Source organism: Amaranthus tricolor, chromosome 17 (genome assembly GCF_026212465.1).
Source record: "Amaranthus tricolor cultivar Red isolate AtriRed21 chromosome 17, ASM2621246v1, whole genome shotgun sequence".
In the NCBI taxonomy this organism is placed as follows: domain Eukaryota; kingdom Viridiplantae; phylum Streptophyta; class Magnoliopsida; order Caryophyllales; family Amaranthaceae; genus Amaranthus; species Amaranthus tricolor.
Window position 1 is genome coordinate 14780058 of NC_080063.1, and position 18047 is coordinate 14798104.

Sequence of the window (18047 nt, forward strand, 5' to 3'; positions counted from 1 at the left end):
AACTTCTTACCTATACAACAAGTCATTTGCATAAAAAAAAACAAAAAAGATAAATAAAAAATTAAAATATAAAAAATTAAATATATATATATATATATATATATATATATATATATATATATATATATATATATATATATATATATATATATATATATATATAAAAGAGAAAAGTAAGTTTGTATTTTTGATTTTTGATTTTATTTTTCTTTTTTTTAAGCATTTAACATGTAAAAATGGGTTCAAATTTGGATAACAATGTTATTGGGTAAGTGACCATAAAATTGGGATCATTCATAATTAATCAAAAGTTGGGATTATCATAGAAAAATCAACAAAACGTTGAAATTATTCTAGATAATTTTTCCTTTATCATTTTTATTTTTCGACATTTTCTTTTTCAGTGTCAGAGTCTTCTGAGTTAAAATGTAGCAAAATAAGTTCACAAATTCTTGTGAGAGACGGTCTCTTCGAGAGACTATCTTTAATTGGGTCGGTCCAATATATATTTTTTGAAATATTGCAAGTAGGCATTAAAAATGATGTAAGTAGGCATTTAAGATATTATGAGTAGTAGAGCTGTTCATGGGCATGAACTACCCGTCCGCCAAGATAAACGGGCAGGTAGCGACAAGAAAAAAATACCCGCGGGTATACCCGTCCGCCCCCTTAGTTTAATATATTATTTATTAGATAATTAATTCTATTAATTATTAAACTATACTAGTTCTAGGGATGCAAACGGGGCGGGGCGGGGCGGGGCGGGTATTGGCGTTACCATCCCCATCCCCATCTGATAAATTAATCCCCATCCCCATCCCCGCGGCGGGTATAATTTTTTTCCCCGTCCCCGCCCCGATGGGTTTGTACCTAATACCATCCCCATCCCCATCCCCATCTGGTGGGTATCCATTCCCGTCTAACACCTATTTTACCCGCCCCACAACCCGTCAAATCCCCGCTTAATACCCATCTTTGTAGAAACAATTACTTTTAAATAATTTGAACATTAATCTAAGTTTTCTTTTAAAGCTCTAAAATCTAAATGACATGTAACCGATTCTTTGAATTATTGCTTTTTAACTTTTAATTTAAGAAAAAAAACTGAAAAAGACAATTAAAAAATTAAAAAAAGAAAGAAAAGGCATAGACAATCAGAATGCACCCTTCCTTCCAAGTTTCCAACCTTCCCAGTTCCCACCACCACCACATCACCTCCCTCCGTCTACCTTCACACTTAAGAAATATCTCAATCTCACCAAGAAAATGTTTAAAACATTCAGAAGTTGGCTTGATAATCCTTCTCAATAATCCATCAAATATTAGATCACATCAAACATAAAAACTGAAAAGATCTAAATAATCCATCTCAATGAAGTTGGCTTGATAAAATAAACAAGAAAATCAAAAAATGGAGAAAAGACAGAGACGATGAGTCGATGACAATCAAAAATTGAAAGAAACTTACCCAATGACGGGAGTGCTCTGGAGTTTTTCAAGATGACGACAGCAAGATTGAAGAAGATGGGAGTGTTTCAAGAAGAAGAAGAAGATGGGAGTGCAGCAGTGAAGTGAAGACTGAAGATTCAGAAGAAGCAAATGATGGGTTGAGTTGACGGCCAGCATTGGACATTCCTATTGATGGTTTCAAAGGCCCAAAGTATTTAGGGTTTTGAAACTTTTTTTTTAAAAGAAATATAAACCGGGGTTTTTAAAGTTTTTACAAAAATTTGAAAATAATTCAAGGTTTTCAGAAATTTGAAAAATAATTTAGGGTATTCCAATTCTCAAAATTTGTACATTTTGTGAGGCGGGGCGGGGATGGGGCGGGTATCACCTAAAACCCATCCCCATCCCCATCCGCGCGGTGGGTATGAATTTTATACCCGTACCCGCCCCATGACCCATCAAACCGGGACCCATCCCCGCCCCATCGGGGCGGGGATGGGGCGGGTCTCCTATTAGACCCGCCCCGCCTGCATCCCTATATACTACTACATGACCTATACCCAACTTTAGTAATTAGTAATCATTCCCAACTTTAGTTTATTACTCTTCTACTAGCATTAGAATTTGCTTCTTTTAGACTTTAAAGTTTCTAATTATACCGTCTAGCGCCTACCCGAGTCCCGCCCGCTTTAAAAATGGGCGGGTAGTGACAAAAAAATATGCCCGCAAATGCGGATGGGCTTTTGAATACTTGAGCCTGCGGTTAGAATTTTTAGGTATTATCCGGTCTGCTACCCGCCCAAGCCCGCTGATGAACAGCTCTAATGAGAAGGTATTAAGATAGTAAGTAGACATTAAGAATGATGTAAATAAGCATTAAATTTTAATAGGTTGGGCCTGAGAAACGTCTCTCAAGAGACTAACTGAAATAAGATGGTCAAAAGGAGTATGTTGAATTTCCAGTTAACTGGACTAATATAGTGTTATGTGACAGCGGAAGCAAATATCGAAAACAATAACGAAAAGTAATAAAGATTCAAACAAACAATAATGAAAATCACACCGAGAAATTAACGTGGTTCACTATCAACGTGATAGCTACTTCTACCGGCACCAAGAATAAACTTTTCACTATAAACCAGGAGATTACAAGATGAACGAGAAGCCACAACAATAGCTCTCCAAGCTTTTTCTTAGTTTTCCTCACTTTGTGTTGCATGCATCCCACTAATTCTAATTACATGAGGGGTTTATATAGTATGCCACTAAAATAAAAAGAAATTAGAGTTAATTTAACAAAGTAACCGTCCAAAAACAAGAGAAAACGTCAAAAAACGTGTGAAAACTGAAAACTCGCAAAAAACTGCACAAGTCCCGAGTAGTACGATTGGTCACGGGCCGCGACCTGACTTTTTTCCCTGATCAGAAACTTCGCACTGAATGCTCGCGGGCCGTACACTTTGTTGCGAGCCGCGACTTGTACTCCAAAACAGAAACTTTGTCTCACGAGACACTACCAAGTTCGCGACCTGCGAATTTTGCCTTCTTAACTTTTTGGAAAAAGTCAAACTCGTGCATTTCAGTCTAACACTCTTGATTCATCATTAAAACCCGATCTTAGACTCGGTTCGAGTCACAAAATCTCAACATATTACAACAGATATCACCATTTACAATACAAAGACTTTGGGCAACTTTCATTAGAAAAAAACAAACCCCATTACAAAGTTCTTATTTATTGTCATAATACATAGATGCCCAAAAATAATCAGAGATTGCAAAATTGTGGCAATATACTGATTGAATCACGAACCGAATGAATGCAATAGCAATGATTGAGAGAAGAAAGCACAAATAGTTGGAACTTGAAACGGATAAAAGCCAGCTGCATCGCTTCTACGTTCTTCGTTTTTCATCAAGAAGCTCAAAATGCATAACGGTAAATAGCATCAGCCACTCCATCTTCATCGTTGCTAAGACCAATCATGTCAGCAATCGCTTTCGTCTTCTCTGATCCATTACTGAGAGCAACTCCAAGATTCACTAACTTCAGCATTTCAATGTCATTTTCTCCGTCACCGATTGCCATTATCTGAAATAGAATTGAAATGATCAGGCATTTCAAATCACATACATATTTATAAATCCAAAAGACTAAATATGTAATAGGAACTAGAAGCAATTAACCTAAGGTCTAATTACAACTACTATGGTTTTGTTTTTACCCTAAAAATGCTTATTAACTTGTTTGTTAGCAAAATTATAGGTTGGTCTAGTGGTTAAACGTTTTCCCTTTCACCCTCGTGATAGGGGTTCGGTTATCATTCTTCTCACCACCTACAAGAAGGATTAATTCCACTCCCCTTGCTTATAGGGGATTCTCCAGCCTTCCCTTGAAAAAAACTTAATTTATCAAATTTGGGTATCCCTTCTTCGTACTTTAGGTTTATGAAACATATTTTTTAAGATGTAAGAATAAAGGTATAAAACTATAAGGCAAGCATAGATTGATGTATTTCTATTTCACTCAAGAATAAAGCCCACAATTACAATGACCAAGGGAAGTTCAGGCCAGGCCGGCCCTGAGTTTTGAGAGGCCCAGGGCAAAATAACAATTGTGAGCTCTTGTGAATTATTATATGGAAGTGAAAGAGTAGGAGTATCAAGATTAGATATATATGAATTTGGGTTAGGCTTGTTCTAGTTTATTGGGATGGGCCCGGGGTGCAAGTCTCTCTTGCCCCCTCATTGGGCCGGCTCTGGTTCCGGGAAATGCCTTGAACAAGAACATATTCCCGTTGTAGTTTCCTTGAAGACCGTTAATACTTAAAAGATGGACTTGCATACAATAGAAGAGTAAAAATGACAAACCTCATTTGGAGTAACTCCCAAATGATCAAGCAGCAATTTTACACCATTTCCTTTAGAAGTCCCACGGGGGACAATTTCGAGTATGTCTGGAACAGCTTGAACAACACTAGCATGATCTCCTGTTGCTTCTGACCAATAAGGCCTGATGGTTTTTGCCACTCTTTCAGCAGTATCTAAAAAGATTAATTTCTGCATAACAAAAGGGTGAGCTCAAGTGCGAGGAATATAAAGAAAAAGATATCAAATACAAAGCAACAGAAGATTGGCAACGGACAACTACACTGCATCATCTTTCTATCGATAATTAAAATTTTGTGATGTGATTAAGTCGGCCTTGTACATAAAGGGCTTCTCACTACATGTTCGAGTCAAAAAGACCACATCAACAAGTCTATAGTCTATACTCTATACATTGCAAGAGCACTTCATAAATAAAATCGAAGAGACTAGTCTGAATCTCTGTTATGTTTGACTGGAGTACATAACCCATTTGCATCTCTTTCAAATGCTAACTTCTTCAAGGCACCTCGTCTAGCCTATCAAGGCACCCAATCCATTGTCCTCTCGAACTCGCTAGGCATGCGTTTTAAAACCAAACAAGCAGTGCGAGTAAGACGTACACTGATGTTATGGTCACATGACATGCATATACAAAAACGGCTTTCAATCAATTTTTGCAAGTATGAAAATTCATCAAAATGTAAGGTTTTGGTTACATAAAAAATAGATGTAACGATTTAGAACATGTGGCTCAAATAGAGTTGGAATTGTAATATCTGAATATTAGGTAAGACACATCACATCGATAAAAAAAATAAGAACGACATGAAGAATTGGAGTTTGCAGGACTATATGATAATAACTTGGCTTGAATGGAAGAAAAGAATATTATGACGATCAATGCAATTGATTTTCTTAGTTTCAGATCATGATCACACAGAATTTCGAAAACAAAGATCATGATTATATAATAGAATCAAACAAGGTTCAATGTTTGTTACTTTGTTATAGATGGTATTCATATTAATTTGATTCAATTCATGTAGTTGATACTGTATGTAAGGATTCACACTATGTTTGGATAAGAGGAAACAGAGGGAAAGGGGGATGGTTGGATACCAATAAGGAATGGGAGGGATATGGAGGGAAGGAAATTCGAAGAAAAAACTTTATTTGGAAGAATAACACACTAATCTTCCCTCCCTTCCCGTACTTTGCTTCCAAAAATATCCAAGCATAGTAAGGCTTCGGCATTGTTTGTAAATGAATCCTACAATGATTTAGGTTGGCAAGATGCATACTTAATGTATTACACATCTTTTACTTGCAAGCTCAAGTATCTTATTCCTACCTGAACTTCAGCAGCGGCCAATAAGTCCTCAATTGAATGCATAACATCTGCCTGCAGAAAATCCACATACAAATTATCAATTGACAACAAAAGCTTCACCAACACACAGTTTCTTAATATAACAAAATATTTCTGCTCTTTTTTTGTTTTGAGGGAGTGCGGTGGGGGTGGCAGGGTGGGGAGTGGTTTGATCAACACAGAAATTTATAGCACAGCCAGATACCTTAGGTTCACAATACACATCATGGAGTGAGTTTACAAGAGGATGATCAAACAATGTTAAGCAACGGTCACCACAGAATGCAACAAGAGGGATTTCGTGCTCCAAAGAGTAAGAGAAGACCTGAAAATTTAAAATAAAAATAAAAACGATCATAATAATAACAACAGCTATAATAATTAAAAAATATGTCCAGAATTTTCAAATCCCTTCCTGTACCAAATAATTATAAAAATAAAAAATAAAAAAAACCTTTGTTCAGAATTTTTAAACTCCTTCCCGTATCAAATACACAAAAATGCAGAATTTGCATGCAGTGATAGGAAATTTAACCAATAGCCAATACCTGCCTGCAAAAGTTCGGGTCCAAATTCCTTTTGAAAATTTCCCGGCCTTGTATCCCATAAACAAGCAATCCCTACATGGAAATAGGAGTAGCTGATTAAAATACTTGTAAAAGACATGAGGGTTTAGGTCAATACAAAAGCCACTAGGATTATATATGCAAAAAGACTTTTCACATAATGCCTTAAAGTGGCTCTCGGTACTAGTTAGGGTTTTAGGCTTTATGGATGTACACAACCCTAGCCTTGTAAAAACAAAGAGGTAGTTTCCAAATGACCATTTCTTATAATCTTATGACAAAGACTGATCGACTGTTATTAGCAAACATTATCTACAACTTTAAATAATAAGTGCGTATGATTTAATGAGTCATTTTACTGTCCATTATAATCAAAAACCGAAGAACAATAGATGTTTGGTTTGAATGAGAATGGACACATGAGGATAAATGTAAATGGAAAAAAAATCAAAGAAATAAGTTAGAGCTAATATACAATGAAGATTCAATAGGACTAGTAATCAATTGTCATTACATATAGAAAAAAATGACAATGAAAATCAAATCCAGACCAAATACCCAGTCTCATTCTTTGCTTGACTTGAGTAAAAGAAAAAACTCAACCACCTCCCAGGCTCCCAAGTAACTCCCCATTACTTTGAAGAAAAAAGGGAATGAAAAATGCAGCAAAAGAAGAGCCAAGGATAGCCGGACATTGGGCACCCTTGACATAGGATATGAAAATACCGGGGTAGAGCTACCCTGAGAAAAACTAATTTTACATGGATCAGCTTCAAGGGAAATTCACTTGCTTTCATTCCACTTATTGATTCAGGACTTCAGATACAATTAAATTTTAAATTTAATTGCAAAAATCCATGACCGACAAGCAAACTAATATACAATCTTTTTGTATTCGTTTAACCTTCTTGGTGGGGATTTACTTAAAGGGTTAGTTGTTTATTTATCACTGAAGAAGATCCATAAGAAGCAGTACTCCAATCAAGAGCATACAGGTTCCTCTAGTTTTATCATGAAATTCTGTCAGTGGACATACTTCATAAAATATATGAATTGTATGAACACACAAAATCAGAAAAGGTGAAAGCTCATTTTTTTCTCCATATTGTATGTATTCTCAGTACTCTTGTATACTGCAAATATACAGAAGCTTGCACCAGAAAAGAGTAAAGGCAGGAATATAGCCTGAAATTCAAGTTGATGCTTGACACTTGGGATTCTCACTTAAAAATTTAACAAGAACGTTTATATGAAAAAATTAACTATAAGTAATTGGGGAGCCAAACATAAAATTGAATAAGTCCCGAGACTTGAAGTATACCTGTATGAAAACACCTGGGGATGATTCGGAGACAATCCCGTTCCTTCCAACTAAATCAACAGTCTTCAATACATCAATGGCACCAGTACGAGTCTACAAGGAAAAAAAACACATATTAGCATATTGTATACAAAAGAAGCAAGATAGGATTTCAGATAAATACACGAAAAATCTCCTCTGAAATATGATGTAAAGTAGAGAAATTCAAAAGCATACTTGTATGGTTTAGAATGACATGGCCTAACTCACTCTTTGGTGCTCATTCATCTTTAAAAAATGTTGTTTACTGCTCCATTGGTTACAATAGAGATGGGAAAATGGGCAAAAATGAACCCAAACCCGACCATGACCTGACCCAAAAATGACGAGCATATAAAAATGAAATTGAATTAACATGTTGACAAAAGGTATACACGAAGCCTGAAATTGACCTAACTCGATGACCCAAATGTCCAACTCCAGTTACAACTTACAAGGCTTAAGTAGAGCCCTTACACACAAATACTCAAGCATCAACATACAAATCTTGGGCGTGGTCGTGATCACAAATGCAATGGCAGAAACACTTTCATGAGAAATGAAATTTATTTTGCAGTAGTAGTCTAATATCATGGTTGCAATAAGCTCAAAAAGCTTTACATTGTGGTCATGCTACACTGATGTGACATACGACTCACATGACTAGAGCAAAAGGGTCATCACTCATCAGGTGACTTATTAGATTTTAACAGATGAGGATCGAAAGGCAGAAGCATCTCCAGATTACAGGTGTTAACTTTACTGTCTATATCAATACTTCACATTCGTAATAATTATCAAAAAAACTCACTAATCGTGTAGTTGACATGCAATGAAAGGTTCCGATAACTGTAATAAACTAGAAATATGAGATGATAGAGAGCCAAACACACATATATAGAGAGAGAGGGACGTAAGTATTCTCACTTTTCCCGTGGCGATGACCACTTGGACACCTCTTGACAGGGCCTCTTTAATAGCATTTGCATTTGCAGAAGAAATTTGACTCTTGCTATTCAGCAAAGTACCTTGCATCGGAAAGTAATTGACTTACAAGCCACAAACAGCTAAAAGAGAGAGAGCATTCTAAAATTTTTTAAAGCCTCACCATCCATGTCACAAAAGATATATTTGAACTTCGGTCTATAGAAGCGAAGACTACCTTCTTTCTTCCTGTCTTTTAGCAATCAGCATGTAAGAAGTTCATCATTGCATACACAAACATTAAAAACAAAACACGACATGCATTCTTGCATGTAACATCCTTGCATTTGTTAAGAGAAAAAGGCAATAGATTAGATTTACCATCAAGATCTTTAATACGAAGATGACCATTGTTTTCGGCATCACATGCACTCTTTATCAACCCTTTTTCTTTCCAACCAAGATTCTGCAAAAGTAGTTCTTCCTCTCTCTCCATTTCTTCCTCGGCTTCTTCACTTAGCTCATGATCAAAACCCAATAGATGCAATAGGCCATGAATCTGGAAAGTAACCCAAACTCATTGTTGAGACATGTAAATATAGGAATACTAAAACATTGGATTCAAAGCACTTGGTGTATGACATAAATAAACAGCATATCACAAAGGAGAACTATTTGTTATATTTTACTTCCTCCCAGCATAGTACGAAAACAAGGTTGCATCATATAATATCAATCGAGTCGTAAAGGTTTTCAAATCTGTTGAACTGATGTTATCCGCATCTAAAATGTGTAATAAAATCGTGAATTTGACCAGTTCGAGATATATCTTACAGTTTTGGCAAATATATAATAGTGTGACAACAATATCCCCCATGTCACCGCATCACCATGACTGTTACTATAATCATGACCAAAATTTCCCCACCCCATATTTGATTAATGCTCTTTTTCACCAAATGAATGGGGTATTAAGCTCTTACATTGTCAGCTGCAGTAGCATTTCCACTGAAATACCATTACAGCACCAATTGATCTAAAGAAGTCCAGAAGATAACTTTTTGAAGCATAAGCATGTTCACATCATCAATAAAGCAAGATTAGCAAAATCCAAAAAAGGGGGGATGAGGAAATAGAGATAGAACCAACTAAAAGAATGCGAATCTCATCGAGAAGAGTATGGCCACGTTCTTCTGCTTGTCTAGCAGCTGTCTCGACAGAGATCACAATATCACCTAACATAAGCTGAACAAAACATATATACATATTAGCCAAATAATATACTCCTAGAGAATTTCGCTTTAAAAGCTAGAATATCCCATCACTTACAATAGGTAATTTCAGTTCTGGGATATGTTGGGACATCGAGAGAACATCAGTGGCATGGTCTTCATTCCTCCATTCTTTATTAAGACTTCTCATGAACTCATCATTACACAGAAGTAATGACAACTCAATGGTTTCATACCCAGAAACATCATATATTGTGTTATCTCTAGTTTTATACTCTGAATTCTTCAATCCATCAAATGCCAATTTCATTGCCATTGGCGCATTCAACCGGAGCATTTCAGAAATACTCTGTAAAATAAAGAACTTCATTAAAACCTGACAAACAGGAGGGCATCAAGCATGAACATAAGCAAGGAGCGACCTAACTCAACCTCACTTCATGTTTCTATCTGTTGAGATATTTCTGATATATCTGTCTAAATATTCAAACGATCCATAAAATACCAAAAACATAAATTTAAGGATTAACACAACCTATAAGAACACAACATACTTTCCCACTGAAAGCACTAACTTACTAAACTTTAACTTTCACACTCTCCAATGCACGAATTTGACCATGAATATGTTAATGTATATGTAAAATAATTCCAAGTTAACATATACAAAAGTCATGACAAATCTAAAATTTTAAAAAGACATATATTTCATAGATTAGTTTTTTTTTCAACATTCCAATACAAATGTCATTAAGTGACTCTCATTTGAGGTTTTGAGGTCAGATGTACACAACTACACAACCTTACTCTTGTTAGTAATAACAAATAGGTTGATCCTGATTGACACTTATTAGCAAACATCATAGTAACTTCAAATAGACACATAATTTTATGAGCCATTCAATTATAGTTCATTATAACCCGAAAAGAAAGAACTATGAATCTTTCATCCTAATTGTTTTATAGATTGAAAAAACAATCTAAATTACCATATAAATAATAAAAAGTCAAAAGTGTTGCAAGTATTAAACAACAAAGGTCTATTAATTAGTATCTTGAGCTAAAGCATTTGAAGCGTTTGTATGTACATAAGAGGCTAACTATGAGAAAATAATTTTACCTCAACTTCAGCCAGTGTTACCAATTCAAGTTCTCTTCCATACAAAAAATTGGTTTGTATCTTGTAGTCTAGTTAATAGATTTTTAAGTCAAGGAGTGAGAAGGGGGGGGACAGTTTTTTGATCATACGTCTAGCAAGTAAATTTATCTGAATAGAAATCTCCAGAGCCAAGAGTTTAGACAGCACCTTTCCTCTCCTCCCAGCCATGGATGAAGATAACATAACAGCCACATAATAAAGCTACCCGACCTTTGTGCCTTATGTCTTCCAAAATAATGTCTCAGCAAATAAAATCTATTTTTACTAGGATAACCATCTAATTGACGAACTTAAGGCTTGACCATGAGTTTGCTAATTCAAAAGTGTTGAGTTGCTAGCAAACAGTGATTGGAAATGAATGAAATAAATTGCAATTAACACGGGGGGAAATTGAATTAGGGATCGGTGGCCTGAACTTCATGTGCGGAGCCGAGTACAAATGTACCCAGGTCATTTGCCACATTGAAAATCCAAGGAGTTTAAAAGGATATAATTAAAACTAAAACTAACCTTCTTCTACTTCAATAACTGGACCAGTAAATAAATAGTCTTTTAGGAAGATCTACAATCATAAGGTTTCGATGCAAACTAGCACAAAAGAGCAAAAGAAGCTTTCTTTCATTATCTCCATTTAAAACAGAGTGGCATTGCCAACTGAAGCTGCTTTAGTCCATACAAAATTTACTCGCAGATACACAACTTACATAAAAGATATATGCAAAGGAAAAGATAACATATGTTTAGTCACATATGATAATCCTTCCCGGTAGAAGTGTGGAACCCATGATGTCATCACTCATCACTCTTTGGAGAAGTCGGAGTAAATTTCTGAGCATTATGATACTATTCCCTTCCTACTCAAGAAAATTCACCCTACAAAAGGTGCAAAGAGAGTCCACTACACCCTAATAGAAGGCGGTACACAGTCAGATTTGATTACAAAGGAAAGGTGTTGTCGGTGAGGAACTCCAGAAAGGAAATTCATCGGTGAGAACCACTCTGGAAAGTGCTAGTAGAGTATAGCAAGATACAATGACGGATCTTAGTAGAGGTTGGTTGGGGCCTAGCCTCTCCAAATTATTTTTATGCTTAACATTTTTTCTAACCCTCCAAAACTTGTTTTAGTCACTTAGTTTTATTTTAAGTTGGTCACCTCGTAATAGTTTTTCAAGATCCAAACATATTGTAAGTGATTCTAAACTAATCTAAGACTCAAATCAAGCTCCAAATACAAATGCCAGCTCCTCAAACCTCTTAAAATCAAGCATTCCAATAGACTACAATTCTTCATCCAAAAACAAGGCATTACTCCGAACCAATCCTCATGAATCACAGAACACAAACTGCCTCGTGATACAAAAGGTTAAACCAGTGACATTATGTATGGAAGACTTGCAATTGAGTAATATAATAGAATCTGCCAAGAAAAATAGAAATGAATCTCCATTGACACCTTATGACCTAAATACAATATTCATACATCATACCTATGAGCACCATAAATAAACAATATCAACATCATTCAATCACTGTAAATTTAGTTTAGGCATTACACATTGTACATAAACATACAAATTAGTATTCAAGATATAAACTTCTTCAAGGAAAAACTTCATATATAAATAACCCAACTCTAAAAACTTGTACGGTTCAACAAATTGCATTACCACAGAAACAAGACAATTGTGAAAAGATTACCGAAATTTCAGGGTCATTAGGCAAACCCTCTTCAATAAGAATCTTAACACTGAGTTCCAATTCTTTAACTTTCTTTTTATTGAAAGCTTTTCGCCTTGATTGCCTATACCCTCTTTCTCCTCCACCAAACCCAACTCCACTAACACAAGAAACCGTCAATTCAGGACCACGGAAAACCCTCCATTCTCCCCCACTAGCAAAATGCTTTCCGACCCAGAAACCATAAATCGATGAAAGCTTGAGAGAAGAGTTAACTATGGAATGGGATGGTGAAAAGGAGAGGAAACGGACTTTTGGCGATATGGGTTTCAAGGAAAGAGAGATGGCGCTGGCCATGGTCATGGCGCGCGCCATGGGAGAGATAGATTTGGAGGATGTCGAACTCGGGCGGATGTACTGAGCGGCAGACGAGAATCGAGGGTATGTATAGTAGTACAAGCAGGGAAGATATTTAGAACTTTAGATGACTATATTGAGAAAAAAAATGATGATTATATTGAGAGTCGTTGGGTTGTTTGATTGTTAACTTTTTTCTTTTTTTTTTTGGTTTGTTGGTTGGTCAAAAAGCCAAAAAAAGTATTAGGTAAATGACTTTTAAAGTAATTGAAATCTAGCTTTTAACCTAATATAAAAAAGTTACTTCAGTTAGCGTTTTTGATTGACTTTTAGTTTGTTAGCCCACTTTATCTCTAATAAATAGCCAACAGTTGATAATCAAATTTACCAATCATTTCCTTAAACAGTTAGCTTTTTCAGCTAACTTAAAAGCCAATAAAAACAATCAACATTTTCAGCTAGTTAAATAAGTCAACTAAAAAAGCCAACAACTAAAAGCTAATAAGCAATTGCCAAAAACCCCCTTCGCTCTCCATATTGCAATTTGGCATATTTTCCAATTTGTATCCATGAGAAACTTACTTTTTGTGGTAGCATCCACATAGGACAGATTATTTTTAAAAAATTTGCTAGAACAAATGCTATCTAAGATAACATTTTGGTACTATCTCATGTAGCAATTTAATTTGGCTCATTTTCTTTTTTTTTTTTTTACTTTTGTTAATAATCCAATCATTCTCCTGAGATGACGGTTTGATATAATAAATTTTTATTTTAATAATATCTTTACTTTTTCTATAATGAATATATGTGAAAGAGCAAATCATCATCTGAGATAATGGTTTGGTAATAACACAAATTAATATGTATACTTACTAAGGTTTGCTTTTTTATTAATTTTTTAAAAAAATATTGGCTATAGCAAATCATAAAAGTAAAAAAAAAATTATCTCAACCTATACTACTTAAATTGTACTATGGAAGATAAGTTTCCCATGGGCATATGATGGAAAATGAGTTTCCAATCAACATTATTGAGAGCAATTATTTATCCCTTAATTATTTTTTACATACACCGTACTTTTTGAATTAAAATTAAATAAAAATATTATTATTTTAATATTTAATAATAAATAAAAATAGAATAAATGATTTAAATAAATTTCCAAAAAATTAAAATGTATTAAAAACAAAAGTAATGTAATATGAATAAATTGGTCAAGATAACAAGTTATGTTAAACTAGTAAGATGGAAAAATAAGAGATAGTGGTTCCAATTCTCTTTCACCCCTTAGTAATTTCCTCCTTAAAATTTGTTCTTTTATGTAAAAATTTTAAAAATATTTCTCCCTTTGTAGTTTAAAATTTAAATATATAAGAGATTTTTTAGTTCTAATTTATAAATTTAAAGAGACAAAAAGAATACTTTTATTTATTTACTAAGAGTGACATGTAAATTCAATCAATTCATAACAAATGTATGTTTGAATATATTTTAAATCCATAAAGAAAATTTTTTAAAACTGTCTTCACAAATATATAGATCGTTACGTTAATAGAGTCACAGGTGTTCGCATACAATCTTAGCTAAGGATTATATAAAAAATAAGGATCATACAAAAAAATATTAGCTAAGAATTAAAAAAAAAATAAAAAGGTAAGAACAAATCTAAACTTAGAAAAAAAAAATTGAAAGTTTAATTATTTGTCATCATCTTTTCAATATATAATTAACTAATTAAAAATTTGACATATTTTAATTAAAAATATGACTTTATTACTCCCTCCGTTCCTATTTGTTTTTCCACTTTGGATATTTCACGGGAATTAAGAAAATTAGAATCTTTGGTGGTAGTGGGTATTATTTTAATATGTAATAGTGAGAAGTAATGATTGTATTGGAATAATGAGAGAGAAATTAATTTTAGATATAATTAAATAATCAAAAAAAAATCTGATTTTATTGTAGAGAGAGAAATTACATGGAGGGAAAGTAACCACTTTCCAAATTGGGAAAGTTTACATTTTTGTTTCAAAAAAAAAAGGAGGGAAATGTAATCACAAAACTGAAATGATCATTGTACAATCTCCAAATGAATTACTGTCTGAATTGCATTGGACAAATTAGAAATACATGGATTACTAAAATGAATAATTACAAGTACAATCTCCAAAAAAAAATGACCTTACAAATTCCTAATCATCTTATTTAAGCTGTTGATCTGCTGATTGAAGCATAAAAATCAAAACAGCAGCCTCACAGTACATGGATTACTTTCCAGCAACCCAAACAACCACCATATTATTGTCCAGCCACTATATTAACCCAAACAGCAGCCTCACAGTACCAAAAACAACTGTCCAGCAACCTCATTTGCATCATTAGCCTTGTAATGGCTTCAAACGATGAAGATGAGGTAGAGGGGGCTTGGTATTTTGGATCAAATGCATACCATTCACAGTCAAGCTCCAGTTCTGACGAGGAACCACAAGAAATTGATGCACAACAAATAGAACAGCAAGATCAACGTAAAACAAGGCTTACGAACGAGTTGAGGCATCTCATTTTACATGAAATGTTGTCACTTAAAGTAAGTGACTCACTCCCACATGGTACATTCGTACGAATAGCAAACAAATACGGTTACACACCAAGATCAATTCGAAACTTATGGAAACGTGCAATTGAAACCAAAGAAGAAAACAAGCCTTATGTTGTCGATTCAAAGTACAAGAATTGTGGAAGAAAAAGATTTCAAGTGCCACCAAACGTACTTGAATCAAAACCAATGGGTGAACGTACATGCATAAGAGATGTTGCAACATGCTTAGACTTGGCACCAACAACGGTTTGGCGATTGATACGAAGGGGGAGATTAAAGCACATTCAAATCCATTACACCCTTATTTAACAGATGCAAACAAGGCAAGAAGGGTTGAGTGGATTTTAAGTCTCATTCAAGAAGATACAATTCATCATCATCTAATGTATAAAGGTATGTATGACTTCATACATATTGATGAAAAATGGTTTTACTTAACCAAGAAGACACAAAGAGTTTATCTAGCACACAAAGAAAATATTCCATATAGGGCGGGAAAGTCATCAAAATTCATTCCAAAAGCCATGTTTTTAGGGGCGGTTGCAAGGCCTAGATGGAATCAATATGGCCAATGCACATTTGATGGGAAAATCGGAATTTTCCCTTTCATAAGTAGGGTTGCAGCACAAAGAAATTCAATTAACCGTCCAAGGGGGTCTATAGAAATTAAACCAACTGACTCGGTTACTCAAGAAGTTTATAGGAGCATGCTCATTGAACAATTAATTCCAGCAATTCTTAGAAAATGGCCAAGTGATGGTCCATCGATAATTTTCATCCAACAAGATAATGCAAGGGTTCACATAACAAATGATGATCCAATTTGGCAACAAAACAACAGGCAAGGGGGCTTAACATTCATTCTAACTCAACAACCACCAAATAGTCTCGATTGTAATATTCTAGATTTGGGTTTTTTTAGGAGCATACAATCACTTATGCATAAGAAAATGCCAAAGAACATGAATGAGTTAATAAAAGCAGTGGAAGATGCATTCGAAGAGTTACATCCAAAGACTTTAACCAATGTATGGATTTCATTACAACACAACTTAAATGAAATCCTAAAGGTTAAAGGGTCTAATGACTATGTTTAGCCACACCTAGGGAAGAAAGTTCAAGAAGACAATGGAAGGTTACGAATACAAGTGCGAGTACCATCACAATTGGTTAGGGAATGTGTACGTTTCCTTAACCCAAGCTCAAATCAGCAAGGCACACAAACAGAAAATGAAGATGTTGCACAACATAATCAACAAATACTTGAAGCATATGATGAAGCAGTGGAAGAATCTCAAAGATGATTATAAATTACAGCCCCTCAGTTTATTTTTTATCATCATCAAAATTGTTTCTATAAAACTTAGGAGCAACTAATTATGAAATCAACATCAAAATGGAAATTTAAGGTCATGCATATGTATTTACGTCATTATATAATGATCATTTCAGTTTTCTTGCCCCCTGATTCATCATTGAGGTCTTTGAACCTCTCAGCTTTTTAAAATTTCAACAAGAAATGACGCAAATTACTGTACATGAAAAAAAATATCATATGATGTGTCGATTGTACACAATTGCTACTCAACCAAGTAATTATAGATAATTTTTCAGATTTTAAGTCAAGTAATTGCATAAACACATCACAGGGGTTTAAAAAAAAATTTCAAGAACGGACTTCCAAAAAAAATAAGACGAAATCAAAAAGGTTCAGAAAAAATCCAACATCAAACATCACAAAATCAAACAAATCCAACAACAAAGATCACCAGCACTTATCATGAGTGTACAATTAAAAGGAAATTCAAGAAAAAATTACATAATTCACGTGCGTTTTTTAGGGTTTTTTTTATCCCTTGAAGCAATAACTTCCTCAGGAGTGTCAGGGACAACCAAATTAACTTGGTCTTCATAAATCTTAGATGGAGTTGAAGGATTAACATGAGATGGAGACCCCAAATAATACTCAAGAACACTTTGTGGTAATTCTTCTTCAACATTAGGAGAAGGGGTAGAATCACGAAACCTTAATGTAGCATCATCCTCCATCGCCTTTTGATATGCCTCAAGATCTTTTTTAGTCCATTTAAGAATTTCATTTGAATAAGAGTGTGACCTCCCATTAATGGAACAAGAACAAAATTCTCCACGATCACACAAACCGTCATAAAGGTATGATGGTATGGTCGAATCACTCTTAGATTCGACGGTTGTCATGGACAAACAAAAGCTTCAAACAGTAACAATGGAAGTCGAAGAAGAAAGCAAAACAAAGGGCTTGAAAAAATCAAACTCAACCAAAATTCACAAAACGAACATCAAAATGAAGACCAAATTCCGATCTACATTTTAATGCAGTAAAAATGGAGTAAAAATGAGGAATGAACAGGGGATAAAAGCTAAGAAAGCCATGGAAGAAACTCAAGGAAGAGAGAGAAAGCAACGGCTTCTTTTGGGGAGAGGAAGCAAAATATAATGATGAAGTTAAATGAGACTGCACA

At 34.5% G+C, this 18047-nt stretch overlaps 2 protein-coding genes across 2 annotated transcripts; one reads left to right on the plus strand and one right to left on the minus strand.

Annotated features, from left to right (window-relative positions):
* Nucleotides 1-3026: 3026 nt before the first annotated feature.
* LOC130803933 (endoribonuclease YBEY, chloroplastic) lies at nt 3027-13072 on the minus strand. Its single transcript, XM_057668165.1, has 12 exons — nt 12608-13072; nt 9848-10099; nt 9668-9763; nt 8900-9077; nt 8703-8771; nt 8522-8622; nt 7577-7669; nt 6238-6309; nt 5895-6014; nt 5672-5722; nt 4321-4509; nt 3027-3541 (listed from the first exon to the last, which is right to left on the minus strand). Exons 1-12 carry the CDS (start codon nt 12959-12961, stop codon nt 3374-3376), a joined length of 1743 nt encoding a protein of 580 aa, XP_057524148.1. The 5' UTR covers nt 12962-13072; the 3' UTR covers nt 3027-3373.
* A 2264-nt stretch (nt 13073-15336) lies between these two features.
* Nucleotides 15337-16850, plus strand: LOC130803783 (uncharacterized). Its single transcript, XM_057667985.1, has 3 exons — nt 15337-15742; nt 15859-16574; nt 16644-16850. The coding sequence occupies exons 1-3, from the start codon at nt 15337-15339 to the stop codon at nt 16848-16850; spliced, it is 1329 nt and encodes a 442-aa protein (XP_057523968.1).
* Nucleotides 16851-18047: the final 1197 nt, after the last annotated feature.